Source organism: Corvus moneduloides, chromosome 4 (assembly GCF_009650955.1).
Source record: "Corvus moneduloides isolate bCorMon1 chromosome 4, bCorMon1.pri, whole genome shotgun sequence".
In the NCBI taxonomy this organism is placed as follows: Eukaryota; Metazoa; Chordata; class Aves; order Passeriformes; family Corvidae; genus Corvus; species Corvus moneduloides.
Genome location: NC_045479.1, coordinates 67,542,158 through 67,566,097, shown reverse-complemented (window position 1 = coordinate 67,566,097; position 23,940 = coordinate 67,542,158). Strand labels below are relative to the sequence as shown.

The following is a 23,940-nucleotide window of genomic DNA, read 5'->3' as shown; positions in this document are numbered from 1 at the left end:
ATCTCTGAAGAGAGTTGAACCTCAGCCTTTTGGTTTTCAAACATGGTTCCATTGTTTCAAAGTGTTGAAAATGATTGGCCTCAAACTCATTAAAAACAACTTTCTAACTCACCAGCTGTTGGTGCAGCTGTTCCTCACATGGCCTATGCAAATGAAGGCTGCCTGAAAGCAGCTGGAATGGAGTTCTTCTATGCTCCTTGCAGGTTCTCTCCTACTAATCCAGTTCCACTGGATTATTTCATGCATTGGATCAGCTTTCTCAGTAGCCTGCCTGTGCTGAGCACTTCTTGGCAACTTGTAATTACTTAATAAAACACAGTTTCTTTCTTGTTGCAATTAAGACTTTGCATGTAATTCAAATCTGAAGCCCAGCACCCACTCAAACAGCATTTGGGAGGGTGACTGGGGAATGTCTACTGTCAGTAGAGTTCCAGGGGGGCACCCAAAAAATCCTGCAATGTAGCTTTGAACAAACACAATCATTTTTATAGATGGTTTGTTCTGCCAGTGTATTTACATCTCTCAGCGTTGAGACAGACGATCTTTGCTGCCTGTTGCTTTTGTGGCTCTTCCTTTCCCTCAATACTCTTCCATATTCTCTGCCTTCACAGGCACTCCATGCTCATGGATCCCTTGAAAATGCTGTCCAGTGTCCTCTATCCTGGCTCTCTCAACCAGCCCTGGCTCAGACCTTGAGTCTTTTCCAGGGGCTGGCACACATAAAAGGTAATTAAGGATGTGATTTAATAAGAAGGCAGGCCAGACTACCTTCTGAAGATGCAGGGCCAGGGCCCAGCCAGGTGATCATCCTACCCAAACGCTGGCTGACATGTCTGATCCCTCCAACCTCCTTCCTTGTCATCTTCCCATACTTGTTCCACCCTGATCCTTCCCTTCCTGTGTCTTTGGTCATTTCCCTAAACATCCTGACTAAGTTTTGTGCAATCCTCCAAGCTCCCTCAAATACCCCTTAAAATTCACACTAACCATGTTTTTTCCATCCTATCAGTTACAAAATTGAGGTAGATCGTCTCCAAAGCCAGAGTAGCTCATTTAATAGCCCATCAGTCAGTGCCTGGCAAGCTCTGGCTTCCCTTATTGTCTCTCTCATCACCTGCTCATTAATGGTTGTGTGCCTGCATGTTTAAATCACTGTCTTTCCTCGTTATTTGTTACTTCTGTGATACGGAGTAACCAAACCATTTAGTGAAGCAGATGCTCTCCAGTTTCACACGTGCTCGTGGCAGCCTCCCCGGCAGGCGCTTGGCTGCGCTTTGAGGATGATGCAGAGGCACCTACGCGCCGGAGCTCCGCGGTGCTGCCGCGGCTGCACGTGCCTGGCAGGCGGCAGCTCTAAGGGCGTGGAGATACAGGGAAGGGAATGCCCAAAAGCAGAAGGAGGAGGAGGAGGGGGAAGGGAGAGAAGAAGGGGGCGGGTTCAGGGAAGGACGAGCAGGTTCAAGAGTCAAGCACACAGATGCAGCAGCATTTCGCCAACAATCTCGTACACACAGAAACCTTTTCCCCTCCTGGCAGCTCTTGCTGGTTGGGGAAGTAGGGTGTGGTCCCAGTTTCTCGCTGCAGATGTTCTCCTGCCTTGGCAGGAGCACCCAAATACCTCATCCAAGGGGGAGCGGCTCTGCACGGGTGGATCAGCTACCGCCAGCTGCTTGGGGGTGGAGCAAAAAGCAGGGGGACTGGATATATGGCAGATTCTTCATTTTTGCCCGGGGTGTCTAGAGGATGTTTGCTGTGCTGTCCTGGGGAGCATCCTCGTGCCAAGTACACGATGTTCCAGCCAGTGCTGGGATGTGAGCGAGAAGGAGCCAGCAGGTGGGCTGCGAGTGCGAGGAGATAAGCGCTAGGATGCTGTGCCTGGAGAGATGGGCTGGAGCCAGGCACACTTGACACAGGGATGTGTTGGGCGGTGTTTCTGGAGAAAAGAGCATGGTGTCCCTGCAGATCGGCCTCTTTCCGTGGCTCTGGTCTCCTGAAGCTACAGACAGTGGAGCTCTTGCTCTGTGGTGGTTACAACCTGCCAGCTCCTATCCTAACCTCCCTGACAGATACATCTCCATGTTGTTCAGAAAGAACGTGAATCACAATCCAGAACGACTCTTCTTCCCTCCACTGACTCTTCGAAAAGGAGGAGGTCTGTGTAACAGAGCTGAAAGATCACTGTTTGGAGGAGATGCTAATTAAAAACATGAGATATCTCTTTGATAGCCTATCATCCAAAACTTTGGTCTCAGCAAATGAGAAATATTACTACACTTGCAACTACAAAGACAGAGATTTATTTAAAACATCGGTGGATTAATATTTTGTCAGACCAGAGCAATATTTCAACAGGGAAGGTAGGTAGGTAGGCAGATAGATAGATAGATAGATAGATCTGAATGATGAGTTCAGAAGAGATGTTTAGAAGAGATATTAATTGCTACAGAATGTATATTCCAAGCAGATTATTGAGAATGCAAGGCAACAGAAACAAGAAATATAAAAACTTCAGTATGTTATAGACTTTAAGACGGCATTAAAATATCACCAGGAATGTTAACTTCGGAACAGCTTCTCTGTTATTTACAATTTTACCACTTATATCTATCAGATGGGAAAAACATCACACCAAATGTTCATAATTCCTGCTTTACTATATCAGAACAAAGTAGTAGGATCCATCTACACCAGATGAAATAATTTACCATCTGTAGCTGAGGAGAATGTGGAACATCACCTGCTAAATACAAACACTTTCAGTGCAGAAGTCTGTACACTCCCAGTCTTAAGACCAGCAGCTCAATACTCTAATTTCACTCATTTCAGATCTTAACAAACTTTAGAAAACTGGAGATGTGCCAGAGAACTGATGGAAGGTCAACATGAACCAGTACTTAAAAGGGAATGAGACTAGACTGGATAAACAGACTCTAATTAGGGATAAATTAATGAAGTGGTTACATTGGGACTCTGTCAATAGACGTAATAAGTATTTTCCACTGACACATCTTGTCTGATACAGATGAGGTGGATACAGAGTTGTAAGACAGATACAGAGCAGGCAGAGGTTTTGTTTCTGGAACATTATTGTACTGCCTGAGGACTAACACAGTTTCCAAACACTGTCATCAGTCTCAGCCCAGAGTTACCTGACTATAAGCAGTGACTTGTGCTGTGAGAGACCCCGAGATGAGAGTCCACACCCTCAGACTCCGTGAAATCCATAAACGTTAGTTAGATAACAGCTCCCTTGTGCAAAAAGGATTTGCATGACTTGCTTTTCAATTCAGAGGCTGTAGCCACTGCAGGTTTTGAATTGCACCTGCCCATGGAGAAGAAAAAAGCCTGCGGTTGGGGCAGTGCCAGCTGGAAACATTTCAGCACAAGAGGCAGCAGTCTGGATTTCAGGCAGATGTTTTAGTCAGCCTCTGGCTAGCCATTGTTTAATGGAGTGTGTGCCTCAGGAACACCGAGTTTTGGGAAGAGAATCTCCTTCTCCTGGATGTGCTTGGATGACTGGTAGCCTTGAGGTGGCTTGGGAAGATGAACGAGCAACACAGACCCTTGATGCCAGTGGGATGACCTCTCAAAGTGTGCTTGCTGTGGGCAGAGAAGGTTTTTCATCTCACCTCTCTGCAGACCATCACAAAATCCTGCATTTCAAGGCTGTGGTAGTGCCAAGGGGAGCATATGCACGTGATAAGGAAGGACAAATGGATAGTTTTCTTTTGTGTTCATCCCACTGTGGAAAGCTTAAATGACAAGATGGAAAACCTGCAATATCAGGAGGTGATACTGCTGCTGTGTGTCCTTTTGCCATTCAAAGTAGATTTTTCTTCTTGAATATCAGTACCAATGGAGATTTCCCTGTGATATTCCTGCCACCCTGGCGGGGTGACAGGTGGTGTCTGATTTGCAGATGCAGCAGAGGAGGGGCTGTTTTGCCGTTCAGCTGGTGTGTAACGAGCAGTGTCACACCGAGCTCTTTCCTCTGCTCTTCAAAGGGGTGTTTTGAAGCAGCCCCACAGCTGCTGCCCCACTTAATGTCTGCCACCAGCTCAGAGGAGCAGTTGGTAAACTGCTTATACATGTATCAGAAGCCCAGGAGGGAAATTTGCATTATATATGCATACACATGCATATATTAATGAAATGTTTATCTTTTTGAACATATTTTTTCTCAAAAATAAAAAATATTGAGGACATTTTTCTCTAAATCTATCAAACACTGTGACTCTCAGCTGAGGTTTTGGAGCATGAAGGAGCATATGGGAAAGCTTCTGCAATACTTTAAGTAAGATAATATAAAAGAGGGAGAATCCACAATCCTCATAAAACTCAAATGCTGAAAAACCCACGAGAGAACGAAGATTATAATGAATAATTCAGAAAACACATCCTTGAATCAGAATGTTTCAGCTTCCTCATTTGCTCAGTCTCCCATCTGATCTCCAAGAGCTAAACATAAATGTGAAAAAAGTGAAATGAAATAGTCTTGCAGAACCGTTTGAAGCCCGCTGCCTACATCCCGGAGCTCGGAGGGACGCCACGGGCTGAGATTCGCACCGGATCTGTGAGCTCGTGCCTCCCTCTGCTGACTGCCTCCCCAGACCGCTCTGTCCTTGGCCGTGGCTGTTTTTCCCCTCCCGCTGGGCTGATGCTCCTCCCGATGTCTGAAGCAATGACAGTAAAGCCCAGGGAGCTGCTGGATACGGGCTGTTCACATCAGCCCCAGCTCCACGGTGCCAGTGGGTGACACTCCAGCAGTGCCGTGTTCCCTTTGTGGCATCTGCCCCATGGGTCCCAGTGCCACTAAGGTTCTCCATTAACACTGAATTAATGCATGAATCCTTGTTTAGGGGGAAAATCTCTGAAAGCTGTAAGGCAGAGACTCGAGGAAAGTTACCATAAACTGAGAGATGCAGGCAGAGACCTTTGGCTACATCACTAGATTGCACCTGGGCTATACTGGAAATACTTCACTGATTTTTTTTTTTTTTTTTTTTAAAGTTTGAATATATCTGTAACACCCCTTGGTACCAGTTTTAAAATCTTTTGGTCCTTATAGGCAGCTACTAAGTAAAACTGACCGTGGGAACTGCAAAACTTAAAGGTTTTTGATTATCTTCTCCTTTCCCACACCCTCTGCAGAAACTTCCTGTTCTCTCAGCAGAACATGTGCCCCCAGCAAAGGCAAGAAATGTATAATCTCAGCATGGCAGGACTAACTGAAAAAAATCATGCCCCTTGCTCTGGGGGGAGGCGCATGCTGGCTGTCCTTGAGCTGGTTATCTCTTGATGATCTGCCACGGCTGGGTGACCCTTTCTCTAGAGGGAGTCAACCCCAGCTCTTCTGGGATGATGGAGAGGGATCTCAGTGTTGTAAATGTCTTGTCCATTTATTCCTCTTCCAGAGACTTTCCTCAGGTCGGGGGCTGCCAGAGACGAGATTAAAGTCTATTCTAACAAACCAAGTTTGTTAGTCAGGTTTCCTTTGGACTTGAAAGCACAGATGAAAACAGCTCCTGGGTGTTCCAGGAATTTTATGTTTTGGAAGCTTTGTTAGAAAGATCTGAGGAAACTGGTATCCTTTCAAAATAAAGTGTGCCAGGTAGAATAGCCCAAGGACCATCGTGCTGGGAGCTGAGGGCTGATTTAATAGTGCAAAAACCAATTACCAGGCTGTAATCAGTAACAGCTGTGTCAGGAAGCTGAAATCGCTATGGGGAAGGAGACAGGCGAGCAGGGCCTGCTCTTGCTGGAGCTGAGACTGAGATAAATTGCAGCAGAAAGCCCCTGCTACCAAAGAGTTATGGAATAAATTGATGCATTAGAAGCCTCAGTGCATTAGATCACTTGAAAGAACATGCAGAGCATCAGGGAGCCAGGTTGGTGAGGGGCTGAATGCAGCCCTGCCTGCCCAGATGAGTTACTGACCCCTACCCTGGGACTCCAACAGCCAGCTGGTGTGTTCCAGAGGCAGCAGCATCAGTGACAGTGATATATAACTAGCCTTGGGACATATAAAATTTTTCATATATGTGCTGAATGAAACCTTTACCCAGAGAGCAGGGAAAAACACATGATGACTTTTAATATAAATAAAGTATGAGATAGGAGAAAGCATATATTCTTTTATAGTCTGTGGTGCTGATGTTCTGAAGAGACTCCAAAGCTCTCCGCAATTTATGGGTCATATCTATTTCTTGGAAGTAATTCCAGGAATATTTTTGAGAAAGGAGAGCTAAAGCTCAGCATGTAAACCTTAGAACTGCTCTTAACAGATGAAGCCAGCTGCAATAAATGTAAAACACACTAAATAAGACCAAGGGAGTTGTGTCCAACCTGAGCAGTTGTTTCCAACCTTTCCAATGTTAAACCACCTGAGATTTCCTTTAATATTACTTCCTCCAGTAAAAAGCAGGTTGTTTTTTATTTCAGACCTGAGAAGCACAGGTAATTTTCACTGAAGATTGATATACTTTGAATTGTAGAAAAAAGTGAATCTGTTGGGTCTGTTATGTTAATGGCTCAATCAGACTCACTCCACAAATTAGGGCTGCTGTCTACCAAGTGATCACATCACCCAGGAAGCACTTTGATGCACAAGTGAGTGCTCCAGGTGGGAAAGATGTAGATTGGTTAAGTGGAGAAGACGTGTAGCACTTAAAAAACAAGATACTACAACAAAGCATGGGCTGAGAAACAAGTAATTCCCCTGTTCCGATATTCACTGATTATTGATTCATTGTTTATTATGTGCAAGTAACAATTTGTGGTTTTCAGCAAGTTTTGCCTGTGTTTTGCATTTGTTCTCAGTTATTCAACAGATGTTGGAAGGTTATATCCCTTTGTCCCGCTGAGCCATAACTCCAAGTATAAATGCAGTACGTGATGCAGGGCACTTCCACAGTTGCTTCCCTCCAGCCACCCCTGTGCCCCACCCAGACCCCACAACCCCCTTGGTATTTAACCTGGGCACAGCTGGAGCCTGCTCAGGAATATAATTAATATACAAGTGCTGCAAAATGAGCACAGAACCAACCGTTCTGTAGGTCAAGAGCACTTGTGTGTCAGGAAGCCACATCCTTCACACCACGGGATTGCTGCTTTTCAAGTGGTTCAAGAGGCCATGAAGAGTCTCTCCACTGAGTCCTGGAGACCTTTCTTCCCCAACACTTAGCCTGGGAACAACTGCTGGAGGGTTACAGGAGGCCTTTGTGGCATCCCACCCAGTACTTCAGCTCAGGGCACAGTCAAGCTCGTCAAAACTGTGATAATTTTCCAGCCTTGCTTGAATTCAATACTTTTCATCTTTGAAGCGGCAGCGCTTTGGTCTCTGAGTGTGTTGAGCGCAGAGGCTGAGAGGAGATCGAGTGCTCCGGAGCCCAGTGTGCACAGCACGGCCCCAGGTCAAGCAGCCCCGGCAGCACTTGTGACCTAAAATGACAGCAGTGTTTCGCAAGAGAAGCGGCTGATTTCACCGGGCTCTTGCTCAAGAGCAGGGGAGCTCCGACGTGCCATGACCAGCGGCCTGTGGGGGACCTTGGATGACAGGGGCTGACGGGAATTGGAGCCGCCAACAGCACAACTGTTCTGAAAGTTCATATCTGCAGCTGGTGTTCTTCTTTCTGATCTTTTCACCTACAGACCTGGCCTAGAAATATTTTCTATACAGCGAGAAAGAAATGGCCATGCTATTTCTGCTAAATTACAATTATATTTAGGGAAGTTTGTCTTTCAGGGCAAAAAGCCCCCTGGAAATCCTGGAGAGGTGCATGGCAGGGAGAGCAGGGTCGGGGGGAAACCACAGGGCTCATTTGAACAAAAAACATCTGTCCTGGAAGCCATGACATTTAATGCATCTTGATTGGTTTATTTTCATCCTCGAATGCACTTGGAGAAAGGTTGTATCCATGATGGTCTAGGGGATATCCAAGAGGAAAGCTATTTTCTGAGAGCAAGTGATGTAGTTAGAAAAAATGAAATTAATTAAAAAGTAAAAAAACCCACAAACCAACAAAAATAAATTAAAATTAACATAAATAAAAGTATAAATCGAAAATATAATTAGAAAATTAAAAGAAATTAAAATAAACTAAAAAAACCCAGTAAAATTAATGTCCCCAGGCTTTCTCACATGCAAACCCATCTTCAACTCCAAAGCAGCAGCAGCAGCAAGCTTTATCCTGAGCAGAAACAATATGTGGGAAAACTTTGGCTAAGGAATGTATACATCAAAAGTGTTTCACTGCCACCAATCCCAGCACCAGGAATAATCCCTCTCTTTTATCTAATTTAGATGGGTAACTCATGTAGGGGACTGGGAGGAGCACATGTAAATTCATTTTTCAGCTCTAGCAGCATCAGATGTTTAAAAATAAATAAATAAATAAGCCCCTCCAATAAAATAAAGCAAAGTAAAATAAAACAAAATAAAATACAAAGTAAGAAAATTACAACACTATAAAATAAAGGTTAGGTTGGATATCAGGAAGAGGTTTTTCACACAGAGGGTGGCTGGCACTGGAACAGGCTCCCCAGGGCAGCGCTCACAGCACTGAGCCCGACAGAGTTCAAGAAGGGTTCGGACAACACTCTCAGGCACAGGGTGGGATCTGTGGGGTGTCCTGTGCAGGGCCAGCAGTCGGACTGGGGTTACTTGTGGGTCCCTTCCAACTCGGGATATCCTGCTTCTATGATTCTATGAGAGTAAAACACCATAAAGGAATATAAAATAAAACTTAAAACCCCCACAATAAGAGCAACAAAATAAAATTTAAAACGAGAAAAATCAAATCGAAATCAAATCAAATCAAGCTCCTTTCTCCGAGCTGCCATAGCGTCACCCCTAACGAGATTTGCACAAATACCGCAACTTCGTTGAGCAACAAACCGGCGGCCGCGCGCCCGCCCCTCCCCGCCGCTCCCCGCGCAGCCCGGGCCGGCGGCTCCGCACCCGCGCAGCTCCCGCGGGGCCGCTCCCGCCCCTCCCTGCCCCGTGCCCCGGGGGCGGGGCGGGCGCGCGGGAGCTGCGCGGGGCGGGGCGGGGCGGGCGCGCGGGGAGGGGCGGGGAGGGGCGGGCGCGCGGGAGCTGCGCGGGGCGGGGCGGGGCGGGCGCGCGGGGAGGGGCGGGGAGGGGCGGGCGCGCGGGAGCTGCGCGGGGCGGGCGCGCGGGAGCTGCGCGGGGCGGGGCGGGGCGGGGCGGGCGCGCGGGGGAGCGCGGGGCGCGGAGGGGCCGCGGAGGGGCCGCGCGGGGGGGGCTGAGGGGAGGGGGGCGAGGCGCAGCATGAGCGGGCGCCCCCCCGCGGCCGCCGGCGCAGCGCCCCCGCGCCATGGAGGGATTCCCCGCCCGCGGGTACGGCACCGGCGGCGCGGACAACCGGCCGCTCTTCGGGGAGACCTCGGCCAGGGTAAGGGACGGCGCTCCGCCGCACCGGCGGCCACCCCCGGCACCCCGCTCCCCCAAAACAACCCCCCGCCAAAGCGAACCGCAGCGGAGAAAATGCAGCAGAAGGTCCCGTAGTGTGTCCCCCCCCACCCCCCTCTGCCGGCGTAAATGCCCGCCGGTAATGAGGAACCTCCTCCCCGGCCGCCCCGGAGAGCGGCAGCTCCCCATCCCCTGCCCCCGGGCTCGGCACGGAGCGCCGCAGGCAGCCGAGCGGCCGGCCCGAGCGAGGAACCTGCCCGAATCCTGCAAACAGATAAAAACCCCCTAGGAAATAAGAAAGAATCCTCAGTCCCCCCAAAACAGCATCGGAAATCAGAAAGGCTGCACCCCAATGGAAAAATATAAAAGTAGTCCCCCAAATCCCAAAAGAAGGAAAAGCTTCAAATTGGCGTAATTATAGAAAAACCCCCCTGAAATAAAACAAAAACAACCCTCTCCCGAGTAGTGCCCCAAACCAAAAATAATCCATCAAAACCAGCCCCAAATTTTAAAAAAAACAAACAATATCCCCAGAACTAACCCGCTCTCAGCAAGACCCCCTCCCCAAATAAAAAACTCACAAAACATTCCCCTCCTTCCCCAAGGAAATCAACTTTCAAATAACCGCCCCCAAACCAACATCCCCCCAAAACTGTGTCGAGGAGTTGGGGCTCGGGGTCCCAGAGTCAAGGGGACCCCCGGAGTGGGGTTGGGAAGGGGTTTGGGCACGGGCAGGGGTCACACAGCCACTGTGTCCCAGCCGGGTGTGCCCTGCAGCCCCCCAAGCCGGGGGCTGCCTCTCACCCGGTTAGGGGCGTCTTTGCTGGGGATGGGGATGGGGGCTGCGTTTGGTGCTCTCCTGGGAACTGATTTTCCTCCTGGGATGGAGGAGCCGGCGGTGGCTCTCCTTGGCTGACGTGTGGCAGCAGCGGCTCCTCAGGTGTCAATCCCCGTAAGCCGCTCAGCTCTCGGCACTGCTGCGGGCCGGCGCTGCTTTGGGGGGCTGTGCTGGGGAGGGGGCTCCTGCGGCTGCCCTGCATCGGGATCCTTCGGGAATCACGATACCTGGAGATGTCCCACCATCGGTTTGTGACTTGGGGTTGTCCTCTGTTAGGAGGGGTTACCCACACTTGTGTGTGTCCGGGGGGTGCAGGCTGAAACTGCGTGAGGTTATTCACGAGTGTATCGAATGCATCACCGCCCTCCCTGCAGGTACTCGGAACTGCTGCTACGGTGATAATGTTTAATGAAAACATAAAGTGATACCACCCGGACTTTTGGGGAAAAATAGAATGATGTGGCATAGGAGGACAGGCAGGACCCCAGGAAGATGAACTGAGGGGGGCAGACGTCCGCCACCAGCAGTTGCTGGCCCTGATGGGAGCGCAAGGGTACCTTTGTTGGAGCAGTGCCCTGCACTTTGGTCCTGTTGGCCAGTCCTTGGTCAGGGATTTTGGGAAGCCCCCAGCGATGAGGGAGCTTCTGGGGACTGGGATGTGCCATCAGAGCTCGATGGCAGTCCTGGCAGGTAACCCCCAAACTTTTCAGCCTAGGTTAAGCCTTGGATCCCTGGTCCCCGTCTTTTTCCAGCTATGCCTCTGCTCGCAAAGGAGAGCGATAAATAATAAACGTGGGATGCTAATTTCAGTTCCTGGGCTCTAATGGGGATCCAGCGTCCTGCACTTCACCCCCTGCCTATCTCCTGTGGCTTCTTTGGAACCTGTCATTTGGGCCGAACAGCAGCCAATGGTCTCTCTCTGCTGTACCCGTGTCTGACAGACAAGGGATCACTGTGCTGGCCCGGGGTCCTTTCCTCCCTGATTCACTGGGGTTGCCTAGAAACGGACGCTGGTGAGGTCCCGAACTGGAATGTTCTGTGTCAGAAATGGAGAAGCTGAACTTTGCCTTTAAATGGGAGCAGGTCTGCCAGGAGGAGTGTGTCTGCCCACGCCCCAGCTCTGCTTTTGGGTTTCTGCAAGTGATGGCCGATATTGGCAAACCGGGAGTCTCTGCTCGGGCTGGGGCCACAGGGAGGGGCAGGGGCAGTGCTTGTGCCCCAGGAAGGCCTGCACCTAAAATTAGGGGTCTCGCACCCTTGCCAGCAGTGGGAAATGGATGTAGAGATGGGGATTCCCTCTTCCTGCCTTCTTGCACTCTCCTGGTCTCCAAGCTGGTGACTTTGAGGGTAAAGCCACTCTGTGGGGATGGCAGAGCTGGGCAGCAGCATCGGCCTCCTTAGCTCGCCGTGGTCCAGCTGCTCCTGCCAAGCTCGCTCTCCCAAGCAAGTGCTGAGCAGAGCCTGGGGCAAGATGGTACCAAAGGAGTCTCTGGTGGGAAGAGGGAGTGTAGCAGCATGGTGCTGATGAACGCCAGGCGCTGTGGATTCAGCTGTGGTTTCCAGGGATGCAGCACTGGCAGCGAGTGGGTATGAGACAATGCAAAGGCATGGCTGTACCGTGGCAAAGAGGGGACAGAGTGTCACAGGTGCAGCACTTCTTGGGAAAGAAGTTGAAAGTTGGGTTCCTCCATAGTGGGAGGACATATGAGTGGGTGGGAGTTAATTGCTATGAGTTGGAAGTAGAAAACAATAGAGAGACTGACCAGCTCGGGATGGGAATGATGAGCCTTTGAGGACACACCAGGAACACTCCATGTCTTGCAGTGGCCAGCATGGCCCTGAGCACAGCTTGTATTGCCTGGAATTCCACGAGGCTGGGTCTGGCACTGCATTCAGGTATCCCCTACGGCTGCAGTGGGCTGCAATGGCTGCTGACCATCTGGACTTGCTGATGTAAGGCATAAAAATGGCCTTTTCGTCACTCCTGCAGAGATTGCACCAGGTACCCATGCTCCAGGGGACCAGCTTCATGCTCCAGGGGACCAGCCCGTTCCCTTGTCCTGGCCAAGCCTCTGCTGGGATTCCTGTGGGCTCAGCCATACACTGCTAACCTGGAGGATTCAAGGATGGGAGGGGGCAAAGACCAAAGCTCCCACTCTCTCAAAGCCTGTGGAAGGGGTGCAGTGGTGCAGATACATTCTCAGTCCTGCCTCAGTTTCCCTGCTGCTCCAAGTAACCTTGACCCAGATCCCAAAGAATCCTGGATTGTGCCCTCCTGCTTTGCAAGGATTTGATGCTTCCTGACCTTATGTCCCTTTCCCAGAGGCAGATGGAGGGAGACCTCTGCACTGCAGAAGCCCCTGCAACACCCTCCCCAGAGTAGGAGGAGAGGGCAGAAACCTCCTGTTTCAAAATGCAGCTTGTGCAACAGTGAAACATGGAATTCATCTCCTGTCTGGCCAACAGCTCACTACATCTCGGCAGCTGGCTGGCTGAATGGGGACCCCCATGGAGGTACTGCTGGGCTGTATCAGAAGTTAGTGTGTGAGTGCCAGTGCCCTGTGCTGGTCCAGGTGACCTCAAGCAGCTGCAGGCTCTCTGTTTTGGTGGGCCTGCTGGGTTTTTTTGTCTTTTTACTCTAGTGGCTATTACGATACATAGTGATGCTGGAGAAAAACCCTTCCTGAATCAGCTGTGCTGGTTATAAGAGCTGGCTTTGCCAGCTGGGTGACATGTAGGATACAAGGCTCACTGCAGCTGGTTTCCATGTGCCCAGCATCCAGGAGTGTCTGCCCGGGCCGGGCTGTGCACTCGGACACGGTGTGGAGGTGAAAGGCTCCGTCAGCCCCAATCCCTTTAGCCGTCGCGGCCTCTGCTTGAGTATTTTTAACCTTTTTGCTGTGCTAAGCTGCCTGGGGCTGAAGTGTCAGTGGGCACTGGGGAATACAGCCTCTCACTGCTTTGCCAAGCCCGGGATTTCAGGATCAGTGTCTCTAATCCCCAGATCCTGAAATACCTTCTTCGGCCGACAGCGCATTTGGAAAATCTGAGTGACCGCAGGTTTAAGCACGGGGCAGGGGATGCCTTGGCCGCAGGGACTGGATGCCACGTGCTCCACTGCCAGCATCCGTACCTGATCCGGCTGTTGCTGGGAAGTCCATCACTCAGCAGTGTGAGATGAGAGTTCCTGTGCTGGGGGACGCTCTCTCCCACACTGTAACAGTCGGGGAGAAATGCTCCATGGCCACTGCCAAGTGTGACCCCCTTGTTTTCTCCTGCCAGTCCAGTCTGTCCTCACACAATGGGTCTCTAGCTAATTAGGAGAAGCAGAGTCATGCCTGAGTTTCTGGATGGTGACTGTGTCCATCCCTCCAAGCTCTCTGCAGAGCTGGCTGTGACTGTGCTCACCAGGTGAGCTCTGCAGGTTGGTGACCCACTGCTGCTCTGCAGCTGGCTCCCTGGCATTCCCTGCTATCTCTGCTGTTGGAAACCCATCTCCTCATGGCACAAGGAATCCAGTTGCTAACCTCTTGCCACCCTGAATGGCGGTGCTGAGCCTGAATGCAAACTCTGGTCCCCCTCTGTAACATTGCCTTGGTGGGCTCAGCCAGGTCTGCAGGGCAAGGGCAGAGCAAAACTGCCATCCTCTCCTGGTATTGGAGTGGCTTTTGGGGGTGAGGACCCTTCTGTGTCCTGCCTAAATTAAAGTTAGCTTTGAGTTCTTCAATTTATTTTAGGTGAGGAGGAGGAGTCCAGCTGAGCCATCACAATATGCTGTTGTGGAGTATTTCATGCCTGCATTTCTCAAGTTGCTTCTCTTACTTTCCTGGAGTTACTTGTCTCCATCTTTGGGGTCAGTGGTGGGTATCTCATAGTTGGCTCCCAGAGGCTGCCGCTGTGTGGGAATGCTGGTGAGGAGAGGGGGTTTGTGCCTGGCTGGCAAGGACCTTGCACAGGGGATGTTGGTGACAATTTCCTGTGGGGGGGGGTCACTTCCCACTGCTGCAGTCACCACTGTGCCCCCATGGCTTGGGGCTTCTGAGCTACAGGAGCATCAATGGTCTCGTTTTACAAAGAGGAGCTGGGGACTAATAAAAGAGGTTTCCAAGAGTCTGCTTGCTGTGGCCCTTTCACTTGGAGATGAACACAACCAGGGCACAGCATCCACCTGTTCCTGAACCATTTGAATGTGAGCTCCACAAAGCCTTAGGTCAGGGCTGGTGATGTCCCACAAAACCATAATTTGCTGCTCTCTGCTTTCTTCTTGTGCCCTGCTGCTGCCATGTGTTACTTCTTCATGACCTGGGACTACTCCCTCTACAAATCCAGATTCTAGGAGGGAAGAAAGGTGCAAGAGCAGGTGGAATGGAAGCCCATGTTGCCCTGCCTGCTGGCTGCGGTGTCTTGGGCAAAATGCTTTCACTGCACAAACTTTTTTCTCACTTTCTTTTCACCACACTTAATCACTCTCAGTATAATTAATTGAAGTTTGTGGAGTTTTCTCTCTGCACAGCTTTTCTGCTGTAGCTGTTCTTCTAGCCTTTGATTTGAGTTGTCAGCTATGTGCAGCCCAGCCTGACTGTAGTGATACACATTTATACTCAGAGCAGCACCAGGGAGAAGGCAGTGTGCTGGCAGGGATGGGAATGTTCTCCTTTTCCTGTTTATCACTCCAGAAGGCGCATCAGTACAGGGTCTTGCTCTGGGTGCTTCTCTGAGCCCATGGTCACACAGCCCAGTGTCACAGCCAGCCCCTGCCCTGATGCCACTGGGATGGGACTGCGATGCTGGCACTGAGGGATCTCTCTTCTCAGGTGCAAAAAGGTTGTGTCCTCCCAGTCAGTCGTTTTACACGGATGAGGAGCAGCAGAAAGAAGTGTGGGGGGATATCTGTCTGTCCAAGCAGAGCCACTGTGTGGTATGTTCAGATCTGCTAGTGTTAGGGTGGAACTTTTGGGGTGTGGGCAATGCTTCACCTCCTTACCAGCAGCCCACAAATGCCCACCTAAGACTCTATCAATCTATTAATTCTCAGGCAGTGAGGCTAAAAAAAACCTTTCCTGACAACCTCCATCTGTGCGCTCCCACTTTAAAAAAAAGATTTAAAAATAATTTGCACAACTGTAATCAATTTGGATGTAGCAGAGAAGCCATCTGCAAATGAGCAAACCTGCTGCACAAGGCCTTGACCAATACAACCTCCCTGGGGTCCATGGAGGGAGGGAAACCCTCCTGTGTGGCAGAGCTGACCAGGGAGCCTCGATGGTGTGCTGGGGATAACGTGGATCCCGGCTGATGCTCTCTGTTGTTGGTTAATGGTCTGTTTTATATGGTTTGGGGTTCTTTGTTGTTGGTGGTTTTTTTGGTACACAAAACACTCTTATTTTTTCTTCAGGACAGAATCATCAATCTAGTCGTTGGTGGCTTAACAACCTTGCTGCTTGTAGTAAGTATCTCCCATCCCACCCCATGTTGCACCTTCAGGTGACAGGGAAAAAACAAGAAGTCCTCCCCAAAAACGGGTGGTGAAACTTCCAATGACCAAACAGGTTCTAATTTAGGGCAGGCAGTCATTTTGGGACATATCTGTCTTTTGAAACTCTTCGACAACAGGAGGGGAATACCTTTCTTCATGTCATCTTTTAAGAGCTGTAATAAAATCTCTGGTAGATTGTCTGCCCTGGCTGAATGTGAGGCTGGGTGAGACAACAAAGCATTTATGTGCCAGGAGAGCGTGTTTGCTTCTATTTCCTTCTATTTATGATTTATTGTCCTCTATTTTTGGCTTATATAAGTCTTTCCAAAGTTTGTCCCTTTGTGTCGAGCTGTGCTTTCCCCAAGCTTTAAAGACAAACCCAATGCCATCGTGACTGGAGACCATCACTTGTATGGTCCACGGGGGGTGCAGGGAGGCTGTGGGGACAGGTGAGGTGCCAGCTGGTGGAACACTTGGCAGAAGCGATGCTCCTACGTGGGCAGTGTGCACCCCCAGGCCTGATGGCTTCACGGCTACTTGGAGGGTGGTTTCTGGCAATGAGCCAGCGTGGCAAAGCTTTCATCGTTTTTATTCCACTCTTCTCAGTGTGCAGCTGTATCAAAGCAGTTTTCCTCCAGACTTGCACATTTTCCTTCAGCTCCTCAGGGGTGGGAGTCAGAGAGCAGGGAGAGGTGTGCAGAGCAAGATGCGAGCGCTGCGCTGCTCCAGCCCTTGGGCTGAGCCTCCTCTCACTGCAGCATTGGCGAGAGTGAAATCCTCATCTTTGTTTTCCTCCATACAGGTCACTCTAATCAGTGCTTTTGTCTTCCCGCAACTACCTCCAAAACCTGTGAATGTATTTTTTGCTTTCTGCATCTCCTTGTGTTGCATTTCTGCTGGCATTCTTGTAAGTATCGCCACGTTTGCCGTGCTTTTGACTCGATGGCTCTGAATAAAATCTGCTTTATGTGGTGCTGCCTTCTTTTTTACACTCTCCTAGAAAAGCTTTCCTGCCTTGATACCACAAGCTGACAATGAGGGAGTGGTAATGAGTTTGTATTTACTGCAGAGTAAGTGTGTGAACTGAGCCAACTCCTGCAGCCCAGCTGTGGTGCAAGAGTTGTCACCTCTGTGGCACTGCCACCCATAGCTGCCAGTGGAGACAGAGAGTAGGAAACAGGGAGCAGAGTACTGAAACAGGAATGCAGAGATGGATTGTGCTGCAGAAGACACTTGAAGTGGGACCAGCCATGGCACTTGCATTAGTCAGCGACCTTCCAAACACAGGGGATGGAAGCTACAAGGGTAGGAAGGTACAGCAAGTAGATGTTCCTCTATTCAACAGCTGCAGAATTCCAAGGGAGCTGGTCCCAAGCACTGGCAAAGGGAACTGGCAGGTTTGAGTTCATAGAATCACAGAATAGTTTGGGTTGGAAGGGGCTGTCAAAGACCATCTAGTCCAATCCCCCTTCCATGGGCAGGCCCACTGGTGGCTCCTTCTTCTGTGGTAGCTATTCAAACTTGGAGCAGTCTCCTTCCTCCAGCTGTGACCTGGAACAGCCCTGAACCCCTCACTGCTGGGGACGCTGGGAAGTTGCTCTGCGTTGCCTGGTGAGTCCCAGTTTCTGATCCTAAAGCTGGTGGCCACGACTCTGCCCAGAATAGACTGTGTTAGTGCAAAGCTCATGTTTGTCCTCAACCAGGGTGTAGCCAGCTTTGAGTGTTAAAACACCTCCAGCTAAGCCACCCACTCTCCCTCCCTCTTCGCAAAGCTGACCAGAGAGCACATGTTCCCAGGGACAGTTTCACACACAGACACACACACACACACTCAGTCTCTCTGGCCAGAGGAAGCTGGATTGTTTTACAGGAAGAAAAAAACCCCCAAAACCAGACATACAAGTTGCCAGTTCAGTTACCATAGAAAGTTTCCTCAGAAGTACCTGGCTTTTTAAAATAACACGAACTCCTTTTCTCTTCTAGATCTACTGGTATCGACAAGGAGACCTGGAACCCAAATTTAGAAATCTAATTTACTACATATTGTTTTCTATTGTCATGTTATGTATATGTGCCAACCTGTACTTCCATGAAGTGGGTAAATGAAGGACATTGGGAATACCCAGCAATGATGCTACTGTGTCAGACTGCTTCCAGCTCAGCTCTCAGCTCTACTCAAGACATTTAAGTGAGAACAATCAGCCTGAGAGGAAAGGAGTGGGTTGTGCAAGGATAAATCAGTACATGATTTTCATGTAAATGTATATGTAATGTCCCTCTTGTTGGGGAGAATTATTGCCAAAAGACGTGACATTCTGCTTTTTTTTGAAGAGCTACTGTTGCGCTTAATGAACATTCCAGTTGTACTGATGTTTCAGAATGGCACAAGCTTTTTCGTTTTGGAAAAAACTGCACTTTTTTTATTACTGTACAAATAAACTGCAGCATTGAAAGGATCTGTGGCAGTATAAATAAATAGCATGTTACAGTGAAGTAAGACAAATACTCTTTATTTTATTGAAACTGAATATACAATTATTTCTGTTCCCTAGGTAACCATTTAAAACTACAACTTATTTTTCACATTAACAAAACCACAGACTGAAAAAGACCAACTCTTGATTATGAAGAGCTAATTACAGAAATAAATAAAATAATTTATACAAGTCTTTAGTTTCTATAGCTTTTTCTCTTGATTCCTAGCTAACAGGCTGCTGCTCAGCCTAGTGTCTGTTTCAAACGATGTAGGAATTAATTGGCCTCCTTTGCCTTGGGGGCCTATGTCCAAACTCTCACAGAGCTATTCCTCCAAGACTTTGCCACCTTCACACCACTCCCCATCTACTAACCTGCTGCAGGAATCACCTCTGGAGAGGTGGCTGGTAGTGTCAGGTAAACAGCGAGAGATACAAACATTCCAACCTACTCACAACAATCTCAAAATTCCAAGCTTGTGGGGGGAGGCTGGTGGGTCCCAGTAGCTTCCCTTTCTCATAGCCCTTCCCTTTTTATTCAGCTTGCTGTAGTGATGAGAAAAAAGAAAAAAAACCCCAAAAAACAAGAAAAGATTTTCCACAAGTGATCTTTCCAAGCTCTGTCCATTGCCAGCAATGGACTCCTCAGGAACAAGCAGACCAGGCACGTCCCATAAGCTTCTGCCTTCTTCCTATGCCACAGACATACTAATGAGTCAGATGAGATGGGAATACACACCACTGCTTCATGATGCTCCCCACGCTCCCTGAAGTCTTTGATGGAACTCACTCCTTCCTGAAATGTAACAGTCTCTTACTCCATCTATTACAAGAGTCAGTGAGTGCAGAAATCCTCCCCATTCTTCATGTCACCTGTGCAAACGAATACTTGCTGTGGCACTAAGAGGCTACAGTCCGCAATCCTTGACTTCTGTCCAGTTCTCCATGTGTGCAGTTCAGCACATCAGTAACAAGTCAGATCAGAGCAGGATGGATCTGAGCAGTGAGCACTACAACAGAGGCTCTTCAGAACACTGGAACACCCCAGTGAGATGTGGCACCTGCAGGCCTCGGTTGGCAGCTCAGTCCCCCCTCCCAGATGAGGGAAACAGCCTGAGCAGAGAAAGTGCACTGTAGTCACTTCACACTGGAAGTTTCTGTTCAAAGAGACAGACTGTGACTGCTTTCTTTGGAAATGTGGCACAGGGTTGTAACTAATTTCACAATGCAAACATGGTCAATAGAAATAGACACCATTGCTGCTTCTCAGTGACAGCTCACTAAATCCTCAACATCCTTTGAATCTTCCGAGTCAGGGCTGCCCAACGATGAGCCAATAATGTGTGACCCATCTCCATGATGTTGTAGGATAGGATCTGTCAAGAGACAATAAGCATTAGAACTATTGCTGTGCCATTCTAACAAGATATAAAATACAAACTTAGGAGACAGGAAATGTAGTCTGGAATTCTAACCAATTATAAGCAATATTGTTCAAACTAGGCAGTTTGCAATTTTTAGTTTCACAGGATCACAGAACAGCTGGGGTTGGAAAGGACCTCTGGAGATCCTCTAGTCCAACCCCTTGCTAAAGCTGGTTCAGCTAGAGCACGTTGCACAGGACCACATCCAGGTGGGTTTTGAGTATCCTTAGAGAAGGTAAGTGATGACCAATATAGATGGATATGGATGCAACAGTGTGACTTGCATTTGCATCCATCAGGTATTACACTATCACTGCTGACCCTCTGAGGGCTCTGCAGGGAGATCCTTCCTCTGAGGAGTACTTAGAAGTTTCACAGCACTGACATGTAAAATTATTTAAGAGAAAGCAAGCATCCACTAAGCACTGTCTGCAGAGACTCAAAAGCTCTATATACTGCTTTAATGAAAGGGACTGTCATACCTGTGAGAGTTGTCAAGGGCAAGACTGATTCACTATCTATATCATCCGTTGCCTGGATAAAACCATGGGAAGAAGGAACAATAAGCACAGTCTCATCATCTATTGTAGGTTGATCAACTTGTTCTTCTATCGCTGGGGAACCCAGGTCCTGCACAACACAGAATAGGCCATGAGAGTGCATTCCTGGTAGCATAAACAAAAACCTGCATTGCTCAGCCATACTCCACAGTAAGCATCACACTCTGGATGACTTTTATCTCATTAAATTGAAATGTCAGCACCTGAGATAGTTTATTTCAGCATTTACAGGACATGTTCCATTTTAGTGCAGGCACCCAAAAACAGTATGAGAAGAATTTCACCCTGTTGAGCAATATAAAGGCAGGTGGAGAGGAAAGGAAACACGGTGGTGATAAAACGTTCCCTTGCAAGTCATACGTTTTGTCTGAAGAGGAATAATTAGGCTTTTCCACTACTTGCTGTCTAGATGTTCTGAAACTAGAACATTACATAGTATTTACCTGCTCCACAAACACAACAGCTTTACCTTAAGTTTCACAACTCCTGTTGTCAAGTGTTAACTGAACACAGAGCTCAAAGACCCACTTGATTTGCTGTGCCTGTCACTGGCTGGAGGTTGGCTCCAGACATTTTTGCTGAACCTCATGATACCAGAAGATTGGCAACACACTGATTCCTTCCAGCTACAAGTTGTCAATACCCTCACTCTCTTCCCAGCCTACCATAACTGCTGCTGCTGCCTCTTCCCTGGCTCCTGTGGTACTGGAATGGCACTAACACATCTGGCTGACTCAGTGTCACAGCACACTCCTCGTTCCACAAACACAGTGAAAAGTCATCCTACACAGTACTGCCAGAACCAGCAGAGATATTTGGATTCCAGCTTTTTTGTGTAACGTGTAAGGTTTGTTCAAACTTCAGGAACTCCTGATATAGAATGCCTTCCACTGTTGCTGACACAGTGGAAGGTACCTAGATTTGTCCCTGTTTTCAGAGGGAGCAGGAATTGTTTAGGAGAGGTCACAGCCCTCTATGTTTAAGAAAATCCTCCTCCACCTTGGTTTCGTCAGGAAAACTTATCTCCCTACATAACTCCACAGTGTTTTTGCAAAGGCAGCTGCCTGAAAACCCCTTCCCTGATGCTGCTGAAGAGAAGCTGACAACCTGTGCTGCAGCTCAGTGAACTGCACTAGGTCCCATCCACGAGGGCACCATGTGCCTGACCTGCAGGAGCAGCTCTCTGCAGAGCACACAGCTCTGCCCACCAGCAGCACTGGGCTGGCAAGGCTCGAAACTGGGAAGAGGAGGCGTGACAAACTAAAGAAGCCATTGTGGCAAATGGGCACCTTTCCCAGCCAGAAATAATAAAACCCTGCAGCATGACTGCCTGCCTCCCACTACCCACCCACAGTGACAATACAACCCTGGCAAGCTCATAAAAATAACACTGACTTAAAGAAAACAAAATTTAGGCATGTTTTTCTAGAGTAACTTTTTACTGAGAATTACTCACAGACAGTTCACTATTTCCTAGAATTTAAATACACATGTCAAACTTGAATCTGACTAGAAGGGTAAGGCAAATTAGAATTACAAATTCAGTTTGTTTTTCTGTAAAGAAAAAAAAAGTTTATAGTTTTATATCCTGCTAGCCATAAGCAATTTGTACAAAGCTAAATTAGGAACTAGGTTAATATCAAAAGTTTATTAATTCTACCTCGAGAAGCTGAAGTTTTAAACTTAAGAGTAGAAAGCTGATGGTCTGTGTCAAATGTTGAAAATCTTACCACAATTATGTCAACCATGGCACAGAAAGAGGAAAATGGAAGAATAATCCCCAGATTCATATGTATGCAGGATTCAGAAGCTTCTGTAGTAGCAAACTTGAGATGTACAAAGATTCTCCCTTTTGTAAGAGCATAATGGATATGGACTGTCTATTAGAAGCTTCTTCAAAGACAAAGCCAAAGCAGATCAGTGATGGATTTTCAAGACTGACAAAGCAGAAATACAGCTACTGTAGAGCACAGTGTTTTAAAAAACAGGATGGGGTATTTCACTTTAACTCATCTTTTCCCACATTCTAACCTAATCAAACTTGTAAGGGAAGAAGTATTTTCTACCCACTAAAGAGTGTTATCTTCTTTTTAGCACCTCTGTTTTCTGTGACTTAAGTCATTTTCATAATTCCAACAAGTGAAAGATGGAGGAATTTAGTATAAACAATCCAAATACCTGTAATCATTTGGATAAACTCATCTCTGCATCTCAGGTGTTAGAGATGAATAAATCTGAGGCCAGAGAGAGAACTAGCTTAACACTTCAAATTCCCATTTAACAGATACTTGACTGGAGCAGTACGTTTAACAGAAGTCCTCCAAACTGGAAACTGTGATACATCTTGAAGTATGTTATTAGATTCATAAAGCAAAACCTAAATACTTTGCCTCCTTTGTTCAATCTATCTATTGATGCAGGTGTGTTGGACAATTAACAGCCCAGTTTAAAGCAACAGCATCAAACAGGAATCACATGAAGGCAACTGTTCAGTGCCACCAAAGTTCCAGCTTTCCACTGTCACCATTCAGAAGTACCCTGAGTACTGAAATGACTCCATAGCTAGTGAGGTATTCAGTGCTTCAAATGAAGTCACATATCAGTCTCAGTACCAAACTAGATGCTGTTACTTTCATACTCATACCAACAGAGCTCAAGGATACAGGATCTCAACAAATACTTGTAGAACTGATAGAGAATCACAGAACTGTTTGGATTGGAAGGGACCTTGAAGATCATCTTGTTCTAACTCCCTGCCACAGGCAAGGACACCTTTTGCGAGACCGGGCTGCTCAAAGCCCTGTCCAAAGCCTTGAACACTTCCAGAGATGAGGCAGCCCACCACTTCTCTGGGCAACCTGTTCCAGTGCCTCACCACCCTCACAGGAAAGAGTTTCTTCCTAATACTCCATCTAAACCTACACTCTTTCAGTTTGAAGCCATCCCCCTTTGTCCTTTCACTTTATGTTCTTATAAATTAGTCTCTCTCCATCTTGCTTGTAGCCTCCCTTCAAGTACCAATATACATGAAATCACTGAGATATTTCAAATAGCGTAACATAAAGCCCAAAGATACAATGAAATCATTCTCTATGCAGAAGTGGAGAAAAAATCAAGTATCATGCCCTCCCTTACCTCAGTAACGTACGTGCTGGGTAGATCAGAGTGAGAATCCTCATCCTGTTTCAGGCTGGCATCTGCAATCTCCTCCTCTGTTCTTACCATAACTCCATCCATCAGTTCTCTGCTATTCCTGCTGCTAAATTTGGAAGCATCATCTTCGTTGTAGGCTGACTGCTCTTCGTCACTCAGTTTGGACTGATGGATATCATCTGGGAAAGTATTTGTTCCCAGGGTGTCTGGAGGATCTGTCAGGTCAGCTGACTGAATGTCTGAATCCACAGTCAGTTCTGTCTGGGTGACAGAGGACGAGATGTCTTCGGCAGCAACAGTGCGGATTATGACACTCGGCGTGTGGCACTGCACCGTGACGTTGTCACTTGTGTTTAACAAATGCTCTGGCTGTGAGCAGCATTTGCAAAAAAGAGACAAATAAAACCCCCAAAAAGGTCAGAGACTTTCCTGTAACTATTTACAAGTCTTTCAAGCAAATACAAGCAAAAGATTCAAATTGCTAAGTGTAGTTTAGAGTTTTATATACACAGGATGTCAGCCCAGATCATCTGTTGACCTTTCCTGTTCCTAAATGATAACTCTGTAGACTGAACGTGGTGTCGT

The 23,940-nt window shown here is 48.0% G+C and overlaps 2 protein-coding genes across 4 annotated transcripts in view; one reads left to right on the top strand and one right to left on the bottom strand.

The window, feature by feature from the left end:
- The first annotated feature begins 9,267 nt into the window (after positions 1-9,267).
- TMEM243 (transmembrane protein 243) lies at positions 9,268-18,413 on the top strand. Of its 2 annotated transcripts, none has more exons than XM_032105860.1 (4): positions 9,268-9,413; positions 15,664-15,714; positions 16,547-16,651; positions 17,728-18,413. In XM_032105860.1, the coding sequence occupies exons 1-4, from the start codon at positions 9,336-9,338 to the stop codon at positions 17,848-17,850; spliced, it is 357 nt and encodes a 118-aa protein (XP_031961751.1). In that variant the 5' UTR covers positions 9,268-9,335; the 3' UTR covers positions 17,851-18,413. The 2 variants fall into 2 exon arrangements, with proteins under 2 accessions (XP_031961751.1, XP_031961750.1); XM_032105859.1 differs by lacking the exon at positions 9,268-9,413 and adding an exon at positions 12,630-15,186.
- Positions 18,239-23,940, bottom strand: part of DMTF1 (cyclin D binding myb like transcription factor 1) — a 29,024-nt gene continuing 23,322 nt past the window's right edge. For both annotated transcript variants that reach the window (XM_032105858.1, XM_032105857.1), the window contains 3 exons: positions 23,338-23,724; positions 20,125-20,272; positions 18,239-19,594 (listed from right to left, as the gene is read on the bottom strand). In XM_032105858.1, coding sequence (XP_031961749.1) covers positions 19,485-19,594; positions 20,125-20,272; positions 23,338-23,724 — 645 coding nt within the window. In that variant the 3' untranslated portion in view covers positions 18,239-19,484. The remainder of the gene's footprint in view (positions 19,595-20,124; positions 20,273-23,337; positions 23,725-23,940) is intronic.

Coding starts and splice junctions, on each gene's coding strand:
- TMEM243 (XM_032105859.1), top strand. CDS start 15,031: ATGCCACTGGGATGGGACTGCGATGCTGGCACTGAGGGATCTCTCTTC. Junction 15,187..15,663: donor CCAAGCAGAGCCACTGTGTG/GTATGTTCAGAT, acceptor TTTTTTCTTCAG/GACAGAATCATCAATCTAGT. Junction 15,715..16,546: donor TAACAACCTTGCTGCTTGTA/GTAAGTATCTCC, acceptor TCCTCCATACAG/GTCACTCTAATCAGTGCTTT.